This window comes from Oncorhynchus keta, chromosome 35 (assembly GCF_023373465.1).
Source record: "Oncorhynchus keta strain PuntledgeMale-10-30-2019 chromosome 35, Oket_V2, whole genome shotgun sequence".
Classification (NCBI taxonomy): domain Eukaryota; kingdom Metazoa; phylum Chordata; class Actinopteri; order Salmoniformes; family Salmonidae; genus Oncorhynchus; species Oncorhynchus keta.
In genome coordinates this window covers 35,675,972-35,695,823 of record NC_068455.1, presented here as the reverse complement: position 1 = coordinate 35,695,823, position 19,852 = coordinate 35,675,972, and the positions used below count along the sequence as shown (strand labels likewise).

At 45.8% G+C, this 19,852-nt stretch overlaps 1 protein-coding gene across 3 annotated transcripts in view; it reads right to left on the bottom strand.

The window, feature by feature from the left end:
• LOC118368440 (AT-rich interactive domain-containing protein 1B-like) overlaps positions 1–19,852 on the bottom strand; it is a 236,493-nt gene that overhangs the window by 188,933 nt on the left and 27,708 nt on the right. For all 3 annotated transcript variants that reach the window (XM_035752541.2, XM_035752544.2, XM_035752543.2), the window contains exon 2: positions 18,798–18,992. In XM_035752541.2, coding sequence (XP_035608434.2) covers positions 18,798–18,992 — 195 coding nt within the window. The remainder of the gene's footprint in view (positions 1–18,797; positions 18,993–19,852) is intronic.

Genomic DNA, 19,852 nt, shown 5'->3' with positions numbered 1-19,852 from the left:
CGCTTCCTGTGTGAGGCAGGGTCGTACTCTGCGGATGTTGTAGAGCATGAACCTACAGGAACGGGACACCGCCTTGATGTTAGTTGAGAACGTCAGGGTGTTGTCCAGGATCACGCCAAGGTTCTTAGCGCTCTGGGAGGAGGACACAATGGAGTTGTCAACCGTGATGGCGAGATCATGGAACGGGCAGTCCTTCCCCGGGAGGAAGAGGAGCTCCGTCTTGCTGAGGTTCAGCTTGAGGTGGTGATCCGTCATCCACACTGATATGTCTGCCAGACATGCAGAGATGCGATTCGCCACCTGGTCATCAGAAGGGGGAAAGGAGAAGATTAATTGTGTGTCGTCTGCATAGCAATGATAGGAGAGACCATGTGAGGTTATGACAGAGCCAAGTGACTTGGTGTATAGCGAGAATAAGAGAGGGCCTAGAACAGAGCCCTGGGGGACACCAGTGGTGAGAGCGCGTGGTGAGGAGACAGATTCTCGCCACGCCACCTGGTAGGAGCGACCTGTCAGGTAGGACGCAATCCAAGCGTGGGCCGCGCCGGAGATGCCCAACTCGGAGAGGGTGGAGAGGAGGATCTGATGGTTCACAGTATCGAAGGCAGCCGATAGGTCTAGAAGGATGAGAGCAGAGGAGAGAGAGTTAGCTTTAGCAGTGCGGAGCGCCTCCGTGATACAGAGAAGAGCAGTCTCAGTTGAATGACTAGTCTTGAAACCTGACTGATTTGGATCAAGAAGGTCATTCTGAGAGAGATAGCGGTAGAGCTGGCCAAGGACGGCACGCTCAAGAGTTTTGGAGAGAAAAGAGAGAAGGGATACTGGTCTGTAGTTGTTGACATCGGAGGGATCGAGTGTAGGTTTTTTCAGAAGGGGTGCAACTCTCGCTCTCTTGAAGACGGGAGGGACGTAGCCAGCGGTCAGGGATGAGTTGATGAGCGAGGTGAGGTAAGGGAGAAGGTCTCCGGAAATGGTCTGGAGAAGAGAGGAGGGGATAGGGTCAAGCGGGCAGGTTGTTGGGCGGCCGGCCGTCACAAGACGCGAGATTTCATCTGGAGAGAGGGAGAAAGAGGTCAGAGCATAGGGTAGGGCAGTGTGGGCAGAACCAGCAGTGTCGTTTGACTTAGCAAACGAGGATCGGATGTCATCGACCTTCTTTTCAAAATGGTTGACGAAGTCATCTGCAGAGAGGGAGGAGGGAGGGGGGGAGGATTCAGGAGGGAGGAGAAGGTGGCAAAGAGCTTCCTAGGGTTAGAGGCAGATGCTTGGAATTTAGAATGGTAGAAAGTGGCTTTAGCAGCAGAGACAGAGGAGGAAAATGTAGAGAGGAGGGAGTGAAAGGATGCCAGGTCCGCAGGGAGGCGAGTTTTCCTCCATTTCCGCTCGGCTGCCCGGAGCCCTGTTCTGTGAGCTCGCAATGAGTCGTCGAGCCACGGAGCGGGAGGGGAGGACCGAGCCGGCCTGGAGGATAGGGGACATAGGGAGTCAAAGGATGCAGTAAGGGAGGAGAGGAGGGTTGAGGAGGCAGAATCGGGAGATAGGTTGGAGAAAGTTTGAGCAGAGGGAAGAGAAGATAGGATGGAAGAGGAGAGAGTAGCGGGGGAGAGAGAGCGAAGGTTGGGACGGCGCGATACCATCCGAGTAGGGGCAGTGTGGGAAGTGTTGGATGAGAGCGAGAGGGAAAAGGATACAAGGTAGTGGTCGGAGACTTGGAGGGGAGTTGCAATGAGGTTAGTGGAAGAACAGCATCTAGTAAAGATGAGGTCAAGCGTATTGCCTGCCTTGTGAGTAGGGGGGAAGGTGAGAGGGTGAGGTCAAAAGAGGAGAGGAGTGGAAAGAAGGAGGCAGAGAGGAATGAGTCAAAGGTAGACGTGGGGAGGTTAAAGTCGCCCAGAACTGTGAGAGGTGAGCCGTCCTCAGGAAAGGAGCTTATCAAGGCATCAAGCTCATTGATGAACTCTCCGAGGAACCTGGAGGGCGATAAATGATAAGGATGTTAAGCTTGAAAGGGCTGGTAACTGTGACAGCATGGAATTCAAAGGAGGCAATAGACAGATGGGTAAGGGGAGAAAGAGAGAAAGACCACTTGGGAGAGATGAGGATCCCGGTGCCACCACCCCGCTGACCAGAAGCTCTCGGGGTGTGCGAGAACACGTGGGCGGACGAGGAGAGAGCAGTAGGAGTAGCAGTGTTATCTGTGGTGATCCATGTTTCCGTCAGTGCCAAGAAGTCAAGGGACTGGAGGGAGGCATAGGCTGAGATGAACTCTGCCTTGTTGGCCGCAGATTGGCAGTTCCAGAGGCTACCAGAGACCTGGAACTCCACGTGGGTCGTACGCGCTGGGACCACCAGGTTAGGGTGGTCGCGGCCACGCGGTGTGGAGCGTTTGTATGGTCTGTGCAGAGAGGAGAGAACAGGGATAGACAGACACATAGTTGACAGGCTACAGAAAAGGCTACGCTAATGCAAGGAAATTGGAATGACAAGCGGACTACACGTCTCGAATGTTCAGAAAGTTAAGCTTACGTAGCAAGAATCTTATTGACTAAAATGATTAAAATGATACAGTACTGCTAAAGTAGGCTAGCTGGCAGTAGCTGCGTTGTTGACACTACACTAATCAAGTCGTTCCGTTGAGTGTAATAATTTCTACAGTGCTGCTATTCGGGGCTAGCTGGCTAGCTAGCAGTGTTGTTTACGTTACGTTGAGTTAAAAGAACGACAATAGCTGGCTAGCTAACCTAGGAAATCGGTCTAGACTACACAATTATCTTTGAAACAAAGACGGCTATGTAGCTAGCTACGATCAAACAAATCAAACCGTTGTACTGTAATGAAATGAAAATGTGATACTACCTGTGAATGCGACCGGGTTGTTGAGTTCTATTCAGTAGACGTTGGCTAGCTGTTAGCTGTTAGCTGTTGGCTAGCTAGCAGAGTCTCCTACGTTAAGGACGACAAATAGCTGGCTAGCGAACCTCAGTGAATTAAGATAATCACTCCAAGGCTACACACACTAAACTACACAATTATCTTGGAAACAAAGACAGCTATGTAGCTAGCTAACACTGAACTAATCAAGTCGTACAGTTGAGTGAATAGCACTACAGTGATGCTAATCTGTGTGCGTTAGCTAGCGTTGCTAGCTCCTGGGCGAATAGCAGTGAAGGCTACGTTAGGGCGACGAAATACGAAATACGATAATTAATGCAATTATCTCTGATACAAGGACGGCTATGTAGCTAGCTAAGAAGAATGGCTAAGATTATGTAGCTAGCTAACAGTAAACTAATCAAGTCGTACAGTTGAGTGAATAGCACTACAGTGATGCTAATCTGTGTGCGTTAGCTAGCGTTTGCTAGCTCCTGGGCGAATAGCAGTGAAGGCTACGTTAGGGCGACGAAATACGATAATTATGCAATTATCTCTGATACAAGGACGGCTATGTAGCTAGCTAAGAAGAATTGCTAAGATTAGACAAATCAACCGTTGTACTATAATGAAATGTAATGAAAAAGTTATACAACCTGCAGAGCGAAGTGCGAATGCGACCGCTCGCGACCGCTCGCTCCAAATTGTTTTACATCCCAGTTAGTGAGCATTTCTCCTTTGCCAAGATTATCCATCCACCTGAGCGGTGTTAAGAAATGGATCAAGAAGTGGATTAAACAGCATGTTCATTACACAGGTGCACCTTGTGCTGTGGACAATAAAAGCCCACTTTAAAATGTGCAGTTTTGTCCCACAACACAATGCTACAAATGTCTCAAGTTTTGAGGAAGCACAATTGCATTTGTATCTATTTGAAGACACAGAAATGCCATGATGAGATCCTCAGGTCTATTGTGAAGCCCATTTTTTTTTAAAGGTATTTGTGACCAACAGATGCATATCTGTATTCCCAGTCAGGTGAAATTCATAGATGAGGGCCTAATGAATTTATTTCAATTGACTGATTTCCTTATATGAACTGTAACTCAGTAAAAATTTTGAAATTGTTGCGTTTTATATTTTTGTTCAGTGTACAGTATGAATGAGAATATGTCTGTTATAGACTAGACAAGCACCATACAGTATCTGTTCCAATATTTGCTGAGTCCCGCAGACTCTCTCAGTCAATAACGCACAGCCGTATGCAATAAAGGTGAAAAATACAGATCCTAAAACTTAACAGTACATGAAAGACGGGTGTTCATAGAAACAGACAGCCTTTATGTTTTGTGACGCAAATAATTCACCATAAAATGTAATACTGATATCATAAAATCCAAGGCTCGGGCTTCAAACAGGAAAAACGCAGACCAATAAAAAAAGGGCAATGCCACAGAAGAATCCAAACAAACCATCAAAAACATATGAAAACAAAAGTCATGAGAGAACGAAGCCAGAAAATAGACAGCCATCACCACGACAACCCATTTAGAACCCTATGGGGGGGATAGAAAAACCTGCTTGTAATTCAATTGGGCCAATGAGCATATACAGAATTTTCTTAATTCTATCGTTGTGGCGATACGGCTGGATGACAACTGGGCTGTTGCCAGAGCACAGGTTGCCCATTTGAGTGACATATGGATCCAACCAACCAGAGCGGTGTTGGAGCCGTAAGCAGCCAGAACAGACATGATGGGAATACAGAGGACTGTATTAGCATTAGCACGCTAACGCCCTCGCTACGGATCACAACACTGCAAGCACATCGGAGACAGAGAGAGAGGGAGGGTGGGAAAGAGACAGGGAGACGGGAGAAGGCTAAGAGAGAGGGTGGGGAGAGGCAGAGAGAGAGGGAGACCAGAGATTAAGAGAACTGGACATCACCAGCAACACCATAAGCTACAGTACAGCTAGGCTAATAATACACCATGTCAACGCAGAATGGGTACATTGAGCAAGCTAGCAGGGTTGCTGCTATCAAAGGTAATCAGTTTGACCTCAGATGAAACACCATTGACTTTCTCAATGCCAGGTGTGCGTACTGAGTCAACCTCATAGACAGAGCTGTTAACAAAGGTTATCAGGCTGCTTCTAGATGAAAGCCCCATCAGCCAGCAACGCCACGTCAGGTGAGGAGCTGATACGATTAGGTGTTTCTCTGAGTAAGCACTATAGGCTGGTGATGTGGAGCAGCGGTAGATAAGTGCACGATTTCCTTTTCATTTCCCCCTGCATGAGTATGTGTGCGTGCCGGAGTGGCAGTGAGCCCCAAAATGAGATGCGGCCGGCCCGCTGAGGCGATCAACAATCTGGGCTCATGATTAAACATAGAGGAGGGAGATTACATGGCCTACCGTGGCTGCCAAGGTGACTAACCTCCAACTGCCTCCATTGATCTCCACTCTCCCTTCTCTCCTCTCTCTCTCTCTCTCTCTCTCTCCCCTCTTCTTCTCTCTCTGTCTCCGCTTTTCTCGACCCCACTTCTCTGGCTCTCTTGATTTTTCTGTCTCTCCATCTTGTTCTTCCCTTCTCTCCCTTTCTACTCTGCCTCTACTATCACCAGTGCAATTACTAATGCATTAACAGTTTTTTTCTGACCACATTTACTGACCAAGAAAAACCCTGAGCCCTAATTGTAGTCTATAACATGAGCCCAGAGTTTTCCCTATACCTATAACTGACGCATTCATGTTACACAGGGGGTTTTCTTCAATGAAAACTTCTCTAATGTAAAACATGTCAAGTGTGGTATTCCTCAAGGCAGCTTTCTTGACCCTTTACGGTTCTTTATTGTTACTAATGATCTACCACTAGCTTTGAACAACGCTGGTGCGTCTGATGTACACTGATGATTCAACATTATACACATCGGCAATAACTCAGGCATACAGTATGTATATGTACTGATGTGTGGGTGACAGTCAGCAATGTGTGTAAATGTCAGTCAGGCCTTTTTTTATGGTTCTATTGTTCTCATTTAACATTTGTGTAGTTTAGTCCTTGAGCTGTTCTTGTCAATTGATGTTCTGTTTTATGCCATGATTCATGTTTTGTGTGGACCCCAGGAAGAGTAGCTGCTGCTTCAGAAACAGCCAATGCAGATCCTAATAAAATACAGCAGGTTATTCCATTCTATTTCATTGAACAGTTTAAATCAACAGTGCTGCAGCCTGAAAGGGACTCATATTTACCTGATGACACTATCGACACTAAATCTGCAGCTTGAATGCAGCCTGAGACTGAAACTGGCTGAATGAGTGGGAGCTAATAGTATTTCATTGATTGAGGGAATTTGACAGCGTGTGGTTGTATTGTATTGTTCTCCTTTAGCCTTGGCTCCTGTTTCCCTCCGTTCAGAGGCTGCTCTGTGTGTGTGTGTGTGTGTGTGTGTGTGTGTGTGTGTGTGTGTGTGTGTGTGTGTGTGTGTGTGTGTGTGTGTGTGTGTGTGTGTGTGTGTGTGTGTGTGTGTGTGTGTGTGTGTGTGTGTGTGTGTGTGTGTGTGTGTGTGTGTGTGTGTGTGTGTGAGAGAGAGAGACTGTGCTGTGCCTCTGCTCTTTTCTAGCACGCTTCAATCGATGGATAAAAACCTGGGCAGGCAGTTAGCTGTATCGTTGGTCTTTATTGCTAACTGGCTGTAGTACGGTGCGGCTGTGTTGTTACAGGGGCTGTAATGGAGATGTCTGAGGAGAGAGGAGAGGTTAATACCGCTCTGTAATGTGTAAGCAGCACCGTGCACCGCCAAGCTCTGGGCTGGTGCCACCGATTCAAATGTTTTCCCCACTAAACTGCTGACCCCATTCTGAGGCCAAGAAAAATAGGGAGAGAAAAAAACACTCAAACGAAAGAACGGAGATGTGAGCAGAAAATGTTTGAATAAGCCCTGGTCTTTAGGGAGGAGGAATTTCGCCTGTGATCCAGCTAGGAAAGGAAGGAGGGAAGGATTTCCCAGTCTCTTTAAAGCCTGGGGGGGGGGGGACTTTACCTCTCCTCTGACCCTCTACCCCCACAATATCCTGGAAATACTGGAAATCTTTGGGAGTCAACCAATTTCACAGAGAGCTATCTTAAATTCCATTTACATGTGACCCAAAGCATCAATCAATTGTAAAAGAGTAACAATACCCCTGATGCTAGAATGTTATCTTGGGCCATTTTAATTCAATTTTCTTCCGTTGAAAGTTGTCTTTTATCACCATACAGAGTGTAGAGGCAAGCTATAACTTGTGAACGCTGTGAATGCAAACCACACATTGCTAGTCAAACACGGAACCATATCATTAGTGGTTGACATTAGGACAGCAGATTATACTGCACATTGCCATAGAACACACTGCTAGATTAGCGACTGTGAACGCTACCTTAGTCATATAAAGCCGTTGTAAATGATTTTCACATTGACATTGTGACCTGTGGAGTTCCATCAGGCGCTGCTGGAGTGTGACCAGCGCAGAATGGATGGCTGTTCGGGTCACTGTGTGTCAAAAGATACACGTCAAATAACACTATCTGATGCGTCAAATAACCTTTTCATTTGAGCCGTAAAATAGCTAAATATATGATATAATTTGAAAGCGCAAGCCAAGCGCCACCGCTACCGTCAGTAGCACTGTCGAAGCTGGCAACAAAGGTCTGCAAACAAACGCACACAACAGCCTCTAATTATGTATTTGCCAAAACCGCGTTGGCAAAATGAATGGGAAAACGGCTCTGTGAGCATTTGAAATAAGATCAGGATCAAACAAGCAGGATAGAAAATGTTAGCTAGGTAGTCCAACATTTTCCCCAACATACCATCCCCGAGGCAGGGGAGAAAGGATGGCGATACTGCTGCTTCTGCCTGCCAGCCAGCCACAACCCAAGCAGTTGCACCTCATTTATCCTTGCTATTTTCCAATTAAAATCAGACTTCAGTTCATGGAAATAAAGAGCTAGCTAACTAGCTAAATAGCGAACTAAACAACCTAGCAATATTTTTCAACCACTCCACAAATGTATTGTCAACAAACTATAGTTTTGGCAAATCGGTTAGAACATCTACTTCGTACATGACTGTAACGGCTGTTGGTGGAAGAAGGTGAGGACCAAGGTGCAGCGTGGTACGTGTCCATGATTTTTATTATAACCGAACACTAGAACAAAAATGATCAAAGCGGCACAAACGAAACAGTTCTATCTGGTGTAGCCACACAAAACAGAAAACAACTACCCGCAAAACCCATGTGGGAAAAAGCAACCAAATTATGGTTCTCAATCAGAGACAACGATAGACAGCTGCCTCTGATTGAGAACCACAAGGCCAAACAACAAAGAAATACAAAACATAGAAACTGAACATAGAATGCCCACCCTAGTCACACCCTGGCCTAACCAAAATAGAGAATAAAAGCCTCTCTATGGCCAGGGTGTGACAATGACACAAGTAATTTTTCCAACAATTGTTTACAGATAGATTATTTCACTTACTATTCACTAAATCACAATTCCAGTGGGTCAGAAGTTTACATAAACTAAGTTGATTGTGCCTTTAAACAGCTTGGAAAATTCCAGGAAATTATGTCATGGCCTCAGAAGCTTCTGATAGGCTAATTGACATCATTTGAGTCAATTGGAGTTGTACCTGTGCATGTATTTTAAGGCCATCCTTCATGAGAAAATCAAAAGAAATCAGCCAAGACCTCAGAAAAAAATTGTAGACCTCCACAAGTCTGGTTCATCCTTGGGGGCAATTTCCAAATGCCTGAATGTACTACGTTCATCTGTACAAACAATAGTACGCAAGTATACACACCATGGGACCACACAGTCGTCATACCGCTCAGGAAGGAGACGCGTTCTGTCTCCTAGAGATGAACGTACTTTGGTGCAAAAAGTGCAAATCAATCCCAGAACAGCAAAGGACCTTGTGAAGATGCTGGAGGAAACCAGTACAAAAGTTTATATATCCACAGTAACACGAGTCCTATATCGACATAACCTGAAAGTCCACTCAGCAAGGTAGAAGACACTGCTCCAAAACCGCCATAAAAAAGCTAGACTACAGTTTGGGAACAAAGATTGTACTTTTTGGAGAAATGTCCTCTGGTCTGATGAAACAAAAATAGAACTGTTTGGCCATAATGACCATCGTTATGTTTGGAGGAAAAAGGGGGATGCTTGGAAGCAAAAGAATACCATCCCAACCGTGAAGCATGGGGTTGGCAGCATCATGTTGTGGGGGTGCTTTGCTGCAGGAGGGGCTGGTGCACTTCACAAAATAGATGGCATCGTGAGGTAAGAAAATTATGTGGATATATTGAAGCAACATCTCAAGACATCAGTCAGTTGAAGCTTGGGTCTTCCAAATGGACAATGACCCCAAGCATACTTCCAAAGTTGTTGCAAAATGGCCTAAGGACAACCAAGTCAAGGTATTGGAGTGGCCATCACAAAGATCTGATCTCAATCCTGTAGAAAATTTGTGGGGAGAACTGAAAAAGCGTGTGCGAGCAAGGAGGCCTACAAACCTGACTCAGTTACACCAGCTCTGTCAGGAGGAATGGGCCAAAATTCACCCAACTTATTGTGGGAAGCTAGTGGAAGGCTACCAGAAATGTTTGACCCAAGTTTAAAAAATGTAAAGGCAATGCTACCAAATACTAATTGAGTGTATGTAAACTTCTGACCCACTGGGAAATCATTCTCTCTACTATTATTCTGACATTTCACATTCTTAAAATAAAGTAGTGATCCTAACTGACCTAAAACGGATTTATTTGACAAGGATTGAATGTCAGGAATGATGTAAAACTGAGTTTAAATGTATTTGGTTCAGGTGTATGTAAACTTCCGACTTCAACTGTATTTAGCTACTGAAACTGATGTCGTTTTGCTTTGTTTTTGCAGATCTTTGGGGGAGAACATTGTTTAGTTTTTTTACAAATTGGGTGACAGGGGGACGACATTGTTTGCATCCATCAGCTAGCTAGTTTGTTTTCTGACCAGCACTGTCCCAGAGCTTGGGGAATTGTGTGGCTCATACAGGTTTGGCAGGTGTGCGAGACAACTTTACCAGCATCATAGCATACATACCAGTGAAGCACTGTGACATATGAAATACGAGTGATTATCAGCAACCATCACTGCTGTGTTCCAATGGCACGTTGCGTTAGCTATTCCAAGTTTATCATTTTAAAATGCTAATTGATCATTAGAAAACCCTTTTGCAATTATGTTAGCACAGCTGAAAACTGTTGTACTGATTAAAGAAGCAATAAAACTTTCTTTAGACTAGTTGAGTATCTAGAGCATCAGCATTTGTGTTTTCGATTACAGGCTCAAAATGGCCAGAAACAAATCATTTTCTTCTGAAACTCGTCAGTCTATTCTTGTTCTGAGAAATGAAGGCTATTCCATGCGAGAAATTGCCAAGAAACTGAAGCTCTCGTACAACGCTGTGTACTACTCCCTCCAGAGAAGAACGCAAACTGGCCCTCACCAGAATAGAAAGAGGAGTGGGAGGCCCCGGTGCACAACTGAGCAAGAGGACAAGTACATTAGAATGTCTATTTTAGCAACAGATGCCTCACAAGTCCTCAACTGGCAGCTTCATTGAACAGTACCTGCAAAACACCAGTCTCAACGTCAACAGTGAAGAGGCAACTCCGGGATGCTGGCCTTCTAGGCAGAGTTGCAAAGAAAAAGCCATATCTCAGACTGGCCAATAAAAAGAAAATATTAAGATGGGCAAAAGAACACAGACACTTGACAGAGGACCTCTGCCTAGAAGGCCAGCTTTTTGTACACTCAGCATATTTAAGCCAGTCTAAATGCAAGACAAACAGTGGACTGATGAGCTAGACTTGAACTGTAGAAATCTGTCATTTGGAGCAAGAGGAAGATTAATCTTTGCACTGCCAATTAGAGGAGAAACAAATCTAGCCATAACTACAGAGACATAAAACATCTCTCTCTCCTCTGTCTCTCTCTCTCTCCCCCCCACTCTCTCTTATACACACAATCACTCTATAATTCCACTTCTCTGTCTCTCTATCCACCCTTCTCTCTCTCTCTCTCTCTCTCTCTCTTTCCATCTGGCTCAATGCTAAAAGGCAGATACTATTTTCATTCTGTCCTGCTGTTTGTAGGCTTTCAGCACAAATAAGGCAATGCAAAATACCCCAGTGAGTGTTGTTGTTTGTGGGAGAAATGAGCCGTCAGCTATCAGAAAGTCATTGGCCATTATGATACACAGAGTGAATGTACACCCACCACTATACACCATTAGTGATTGCATTTGAAGTCTGTCTGAATCCAAAGCATAGGGGAGGGCATGTGGAATCTCTGGATTCAATTCACCAATTTAGACAGAGCTACAGTAGCATTTTCCCACTAATCTCCACAAAAATGGGGACAGCTTCAAAACAGGAGCAATTCCCGACCTATTCTAACACTTTTCACAAGCGACTGCAAAAACATTTGAATGTACCTCGATACAACGGACGCTGGGTTTAAATGGGAAAACAATAAAGTGGCTGTGTGAGGGATGACGTGCAAAGACATTTTTATCTGTCGCTAATGGACGCATGGCGTCCTGCTCCTCATGGCTGATTGGCTGGGGCATATAGAACAGTATGGTAATAAAAATAACAAATGAGAACAGGCCATTAGAGTCATTGACGAGCGCAGGGTTCCCACTAATTAATTGATCCTGAAACTTCATGTATTCTGCAGCGGGAGGAACCTTAATGAATCAGCCGCCATACATCTCCTGGCAGCTGCGCCGTACCACAGTCCTCTTTTCTCTCCATCCTTCCTTCCCTCTATCTTTCATTTCTCCTATCCTTCTCTCCATCCCTCATAATGTCTCCTGTTTTAATTGTGGTTTGGAAATTATGCCCTTGGTCCCTGGGGAGAGGGATGGATGGATGGATGGAGGAGAGGGAGGACTTTGAAGAGCAGCTTTCAACATTTCAAAATGCCTTTCAAAGAGCCACTGGCCCCCACCGCCGGCCCCCACCATCCTCCACAAGCCCCCACCATGGGCCCCCACCGGCCCTGATCCCTATCTTCTCTGACTTTCCGGGTGTAATTGATGTGTCCCTCTCAGCCATCCGTCAGGCTGACCAGCGCTCAGTACATTATCCCCCCAGACAGCCACCAGGTTCCTAAGTGATTCCAGTGGCTCAAAGTGTTCCTCACCAGGGCAGAAACACATTTCAATCAATGCCATAAATTACCCTGGCTAATTCCATGCCGTCAATAGCCACGGCACAGAGGTGATGGGAGCCCATCTGGGAGAGTGAGATCCAACATTTTATGGTGCGGGAAGGAACAAAGAAAACGGGTAACGTCATACCGCATAGATGAAATGAACTAACAGAAGAGAGGAAAGGGCTTCAGTCAACCTTTCTTTGAATGAGAAGCTATGAAAGTAGCAGTGGAAAGAAAAGGCTAGCAGAAAGGACAGAGGTCTTCACCAATGGAAGAATGGACGCTGGCCACAGCCACATTTCCACTCCAGTGTAATGATTGGATTCTATTAACTTCGCAGAGGAAAGTCAGTTTGTCAGAACAAGCAGCAGCAGCCACTGGTAATAGTTCCTCCCTGGCTTGTTGACACATTTTCCCTCTTTCATTTCACAGACAATCCCCCCCCACCCCCACCCCCCTCCCCTCCAACACATCAAACACTAATGTTTCCTTCAAATTCCTTTTCCTTTCTGTCTGCCAACTTTGACATCACAGGAAATTACAGTGGAATTGGCAGCCTTTTTACTTTCAAGTTCATTCCACTTCCAAAGAAATACCTGTCTAGTCCTGTCATCCGACAGGTCCTTCTGCCGTGCTCCCTGCACTGTTTGTTCTGCCTCCTGTGGACCAATGTTGCCTCTGTCACATCACTGATGCACAAAGACACAGACACACACACACACACTTAATTGAACACAGGTCCACATTTGCTTGAGGGTGGAGGCTTTCCTTCAGAGATAAAACATAGTTCAGTTGTGCTTTAAGGAGAGGTGGGAGAGACAAAACATTTACATTGAAGCCACACTGCTGGGTTACTGTGTGAGCCTGCTGAGGAGAGCTGGGGCTGGGGCTGTGTGTGTGTGTGTGTGTGTGTGTGTGTGTGTGTGTGTGTGTGTGTGTGTGTGTGTGTGTGTGTGTGTGTGTGTGTGTGTGTGTGTGTGTGTGTGTGTGTGTGTGTGTGTGTGTGTGTGTGTGTGTGTGTGTGTGTGTGTGTGGGTGGGTGCGTGTGTGTGTGTGGGAGCGATTTAATACCTGTAGGAGCTCCCAGTCCTTTCCCAGCATCTCACTGGAGTGCTCCAGGCTAAGGGGTGGTCATGGCAGCTCTACCTCCCCAGGGAGAGGACTACACCTGGGATAGAACTCATCTACACGCCTGTCACTGTTCCAGACAACAGCGATTAACCACACACAGACACTTATACAGGAGGCAGAAAAGCATCCCTGCCACAGCAGGCCCAGTCACACTGTCATTGGGAAAAGAGGAGAGGGGATCGATGTTCTGGGGCCATGAATTGTAAAGGTAAACCCCTAGCCAACCTATCCACTACAATTCATATTGGGAGGGAGTACTGATACAAGCAGTAACCTGGATGGTGAACCAACACTCAGCCTAAACACAACACACAGACACACAGACACACGATACATGACAGCCACTAGGGCATCCTGGGTGCCACCGACGCAGGCCTGTGACGTCACGTTGCCTGGCTACCATCCTGCAAGCCTGTCTACAGCACACCAAGCCCTCTGCCTGCCGGGAGCACAATGCATCATGGGGGAAAGACAGTCAGAGGCTTGTCATGTAGCAGTACATCACAGACAGCCCTGGCTGGCTCTTTGACCCTCTTTATCATCGCCTAGTCTCCGTTTTGTCTTGCTCTTTATCCTGTAAAGATGAATCTGATGATTCAAATGCTTCCACGTCTCCAGATATAAACTCATTACTTTTCAGTTGGTTATATTTCAGAAATATTTCCGATAATTATAACATTTAGAAGTCCGCTCCCCTTGGCCATAGCGAGGGACAACAACTCATTTTATTTGTCTGATTATTCTGCGTGGCTGCTCTGTGATATCTGCTGGCCCTATGGTCTTTCACCTTGTTTTCAATAGCTTTTATTTTCAAAAGACCAAAATGGAAATTGTGTGGAGTTTCTTTTGTGTATGTGTGTGTGTGCATTTGGGCCAGGACGATACCAATATCGCGACCCTCGTTAGTATCGTAGCAAGGAAACAAAACACAAATCAGATTTAAATTCTTTAGAAAAACAGGCCTAATGTTGGAAACAAACCTTATCTTGTCATTCAGAGTCACATTTATTTAATTTCCAAGCTATAGCAAACCATTTTTGCCATGAAAATAAATATTGCGATACGGGTATTGTCCCGGCTCTAGTGTGCCCGTCCACTACCCAATCATGTATACGTGTGTGAGGGCTAGCCTGTGTACGTGTGTTTTTTCATAAAATCCCTCTCCTCTGCCAGAGTAGGTTTCTGATGCCTGTGTGTATGAGGCAGCCCGGTCACTGCAAAAAGATGGCGATTTCGGACGCTCAAAAAGGTCACAAAAATGTCAACGATTGCCTAGCACTGATGATCGCAGCTGGAGCGCACTGCTTAGACCAATGCGCCTCCGCAATTCACAATGCTCTACCAAGCCATGATAATACTTGATGATAGTTGGTGTAAACAGCGGGTTGTTTTAACCTTAACCACTCAGGATTAATACCTAAACTTAACCCTCTGAGTCATTTCTGTTTTAACCTTAACCACTCAGGATTAATACCTAAACTTAACCCTCTGAGTCATTTCTGTTTTAACCTAGTAACTACCCAGAGTTAACCCTGTAACTGAACCCTGTAACCTGAATTAATGCATCAAAAATAGACGATCGTCCATAATACGTCGAATTTCAAAGGGAAACTATGAGATCTTGTTGTATGTGGAGCCGGAGTGTGCTGATGTCATCAGAGCAAGCCAGAAGCAGCCTGCAGCAAGGAAGTCTGACGTGATCTCTAGTCTTAGTCAGTCTGCACACACACACACACACACACACACAGCCACGCCACGCTGGATAGACCCTGGGGTCCAGCTATAATCAGGGACAACAATGAGAATAACATAGTGGAAAGCTAATATTGAACATGAGAATGGGAGAGTAAATAATGAAAACAGTTTAAATGACACAGTTCATAAAGCAGTCTCCACTGCTTTATGAACTATGTGGATTACTGGGTCGTACTGTGTACAGCATTTACTTCAGAATACACTGGGTCTGGCCTCCCGAGTGGCACAGTGGTCTAAGGCTGTGCCACTAGAGATTCTGGGTTCGAGTCCAGGCTCTGTCGCAGCCGGCCGCGACCGGGTGACCCATGGGGCGGCGTACAATTGGCAAAGCGTCGTCTGGGTTACAGGAGGGTTTGGCCTGCAGGGATGTCCTTGTCCCATCGCGCACTAGTGACTCCTATGGCGGGCCAGGCGCAGTGCACACTGACACGGTCACCAGGTGTACAGTGCTTCCTCCGACACATTAGTGCGGCTGGCTTCCGTGTTAAGTGGGCATTGCGGTGCGGCTTGGTTGGTTGCGTTTGGGAGGACGCACGGCTCTCGACCTTCGCCTCTCCCGGGTCTGTAAGGGAGTTTCAGCGATGAGACAAGACTGTAACTACCAATTGGATACCATGAAATTGGGGAGAAAAAGGGGTGAAATAAATAATACATTGGGTCTGAGTGTGTGTGTGCGTGCGCATGTGTGCATACGTTTTTTATATAAATGTCATCAGACAGAATGAAGTCTGTTTGTCCTCTTCAATATAATCTATCCTCTCACTATGTGGGCAACAAAACTTGGCGAGACACATTAAAACTCAGACCATCAGGCCAGGTTAAATATAGCAGTACAGCAGGGAGACGAGAGCATTCTACCCAGAATAGACTGGCCTGCTTTCAACCAACCAACCAACCAACCAAACTGACTGAGCCATTGTTCTAGTCTCTGTATTGAGACATACAGTATCTCTAACTCACTACACACATGCATGTACGCAGACCCACACACATGCACATACACACACATACAAACAAACACACACACTTACACCTGTCGTGACTTGACTTTAACATTCATCTGAATACTGCTATTTATCTAATTAACTAACTATGTTTAGTTGTTACCCGATTATATTAATCATGTAACAATTAACTCATTAGGATCTGGGGCACCACGAGAGCGGTTCTTTAAAGAGTTACCATCTCCCAAATGTAACTCTAAAAGGTCTTTACCTATCAATAAACAGTCAACTTATTAATCATAACCTCGTATAATATCACCATTTTGAACAGTCGTAACCTCCTTGCATCTGCAAAAACCCCAGCCTTACTTATTATTCAGTACTACACAAAGTGATTTAATTATTTTTTTACTAATTCAATGGCAACACAAGATAAACATACACACCTTGCACCGGTTATTGACTAGAGACTTAATATGCTGAAAACAACAGGTCCCTAGTGGACATGGCTGCGTGTTAAAGAAGAGAGGGACAGGGACACTTAACATTGGTACATTCAGAAACTACTCTTACCTACAGTAACCATTTACTTCGCACACAAATCACTACCCGCTTTGAGTAAGAAATCAAAAATGTATTTACGTGAAATACCTGGGTTCACCGGGGATGTCTCGGTGAACAGGGCAGCCTTGGAAAGGGGGTTGGGCCTTTTCGTGGCACGCTTGTAAGGCTTTGCAGGTACTAAATGGTTCCAAAAAGTCTTCTACTGTTGTCCTGTTTTGTAGTTGTCCAGTATCCAATGACTTGTCGTGTAGTCCTGAACAGAACTACAGAGTTGAATTTGCTTCCATTCGCTCTTGAAGATGCTTCTTTTAAGATAGGCCAGCCATCCACGTCGATGGTTTGAGCAGAGTAACAGGATGGTCCTTTTTAAATTCGCTTTCAAGGATACTTTACTTAGGACAGCTAGTCAGCCGTGCCAGTGATTGTCCGGGAGGTGAGTTTATTGTGTTGAGATTCAAAGTAGAAACCACTTTAAACATGCAGGTGCAGCTTCACGTTTTTCTGGCCTGGTGTGTTTTTTTCTTAACCCATTTATTCAGTTTGCTGGAAAGGAGCAGTTCTGGCAGGCTGGCACGCTCCCTGACCTCACTCCGGGCGGTAACTACTCACTATGCAAAGTTAGGTAAAACAATTACCTCTTATAGCTTCTCAAATCACATCCCACTCTTAACAAAAACACATTCAAAATTGTTCATATATACATGCACAACGTGGAGTATGGAAATGTCATATATGTAGTGGGTATACTTTCCAAGTTACAGTATTTCCTTTATAACATTTTTAATGACATCACAAAAGAACAAACAAAATGACATTTGTGTTCTTTAGATCGCCTCTGACCGTTCCCCACGTTCTATGTTAGAAATATTGTTCCAGCATTCGCTTTTGAACATGTTAGAGTTTCAGAGGGGGGAAAGTCTGTTGAAACAGAGTGCAGGGCTGAATCTTCTCCCTTGATTTACCAAAGGGCGTGAGTTGTTAACCCCCACTAGTTATTTTCTTCCCCCTCTAGGGTGAGAGGGGGTATGATTGAAGTTATTCATTGCAAAACTGATCTGACCTATTTGAATTCTCGTGGACAGTCATGACACACCTGAAGCATTGTCTTAGTGAAGTGCAACTCTGGGCTGTGAGATAAGATACAGATTTTGACTGTTGCTAGAATGACTTCCCAGTACTGGGTTTGGTTTCATCACACTACAGACATCAACAAGCCCATTTCAGAGCGAGACAATGGGGAACGCATTGATGAACACCGCTGACAATTCCAGATGCCAGCCACGGAAATAAGAGCGGTGGCACTGCATGGCACTTTGGGCTAAATCTGAAATGAAATACAATAGATAGTGTTCCAAATGAGAAACAAATATCCCTTGTAATGCTACTTATGACAACTGTGACAGGTCCTGTAATCTATTGAACAGAGGATGCTTTCTCAATCACACTGAGATACTTACTAGTCAATCTGACACACTACTGTACCATGACATGATACACTCAGAGAACACAGCATGGCTTGGTATTAAAGTACACTCAAATCAAGTGTCAACCATCAGGGAGGAAAATTGTTTTTTTCCTGGTATATCGCATGGGGGCCCTAGGGAGCAAACTCCTGGCCCTAGGGAGCAAACTCCTGGCCCTAGGGAGCAAACTCCTGGCCCTGGGGAGCAAACTCCTGGCCCTCGGGAGCAAACTCCTGGCCCTAGGGAGCAAACTCCTGGCCCTAGGGAGCAAACTCCTGGCCCTAGGGAGCAAACTCCTAGCCCTAGGGAGCAAACTCCTGGCCCTAGGGAGCAAACTCCTGGCCCTAGGGAGCAAACTCCTGGCCCTAGGGAGCAAACTCCTGGCCCTAGGGAGCAAACTCCTAGCCCTAGGGAGCAAACTCCTAGCCCTAGGGAGCAAACTCCTGGCCCTAGGGAGCAAACTCCTGGCCCTAGGGAGCAAACTCCTGGCCCTAGGGAGCAAACTCCTAGCCCTAGGGAGCAAACTCCTAGCCCTAGGGAGCAAACTCCTGGCCCTAGGGAGCAAACTCCTGGCCCTGGGGAGCAAACTCCTGGCCCTGGGGAGCAAACTCCTAGCCCTAGGGAGCAAACTCCTAGCCCTAGGGAGCAAACTCCTGGCCCTGGGGAGCAAACTCCTGGCCCTAGGGAGCAAACTCCTGGCCCGAGGGAGCAAACTCCTAGCCCTAGGGAGCAAACTCCTGACCCTAGGGAGCAAGTGTGCAACAAAACAGTAGCACAATTTTAAAGCATCTTCCTCATATGGACATAGTGTACATACCTGCTGTTGAGGGTACTGCATGCCGCCCATGCCCGCCTGGCCCCTCCCCTGCATTCCCATTGGGTATCTGTGTGTAGCGGGCGATCCATATGGTTGGCTGGGGTAGGGCCCGCCCTGCTGCTGCTGAGAGTAGGGGTTGTTGCCCATCCCGTAGAGATGGGAGCGCTTCATAGCCATGAAGTCCACGGAAGCCACCTAGGGGGAACACCGAAGAAGGGAGAGAAATGGGTTAGTGCCACTTTTTATAGCAATACTTTTAGAAAATCTATTCATACCATATGCAGTTAAGAGCGCACCAAAATGCATGATTCACTGTCAGATCTCTCCAGGGGGTTGACGCCCCTAGGCCTAGACCTCCCTACAAAGGGTTCTCTCGGGTGAATCTAGTCCATATCCACAACTGGTTAGTGGACTACAGGGGTATAATATAACAGGAATATCAAATACTTCTGTTTGTCAAATACCCTTCTTCTGTTTGAACAACTGTTACACAGCACACTGAACCTGAAAAGAGAGAGGTGCCAGGAGCAATCATTTCCTTTCAAGTATTTCACATTTACAGGTTATTTTCTGGGTCCCGGTGAGTTAACGGGAAAATCGTAGCCAAAATGTCAGGCTGTTAAAATCCGTCACCTGCATTGTGGATTCGCGAGCAAAGGCAGATTATGTGGAGTGTGATGTCTCCTCGCCGCTGTGCTGCATCATGGATGATTTATGACATGTGTTGCCTCTGTCTGTCTCTCAGACAGACACGGGGCTACGTGTGGCTCATCTCCTGCCTCCATCAACAATAGCTCCACATCCCCACTCAATAAGGCCTGAACCAACCCTGTTGGGAGAAGCAGAATAGCCTACTGTACTGTATTCCACATGCTGCCCGGCTGCTCATCAAGGGACAATATCCAGGAGACAAGTCACGGAGAAAATACCAATTCAGTTGGGGAAAGTTCTACTATGTTTTCTTTCCAAACACTTTTATGTAGTAAATGCAATATGTCATAAAAATAATATAAAAGAAGAAGTCAATAGTCTGTGAGAAGGGAGTGATGGATGGT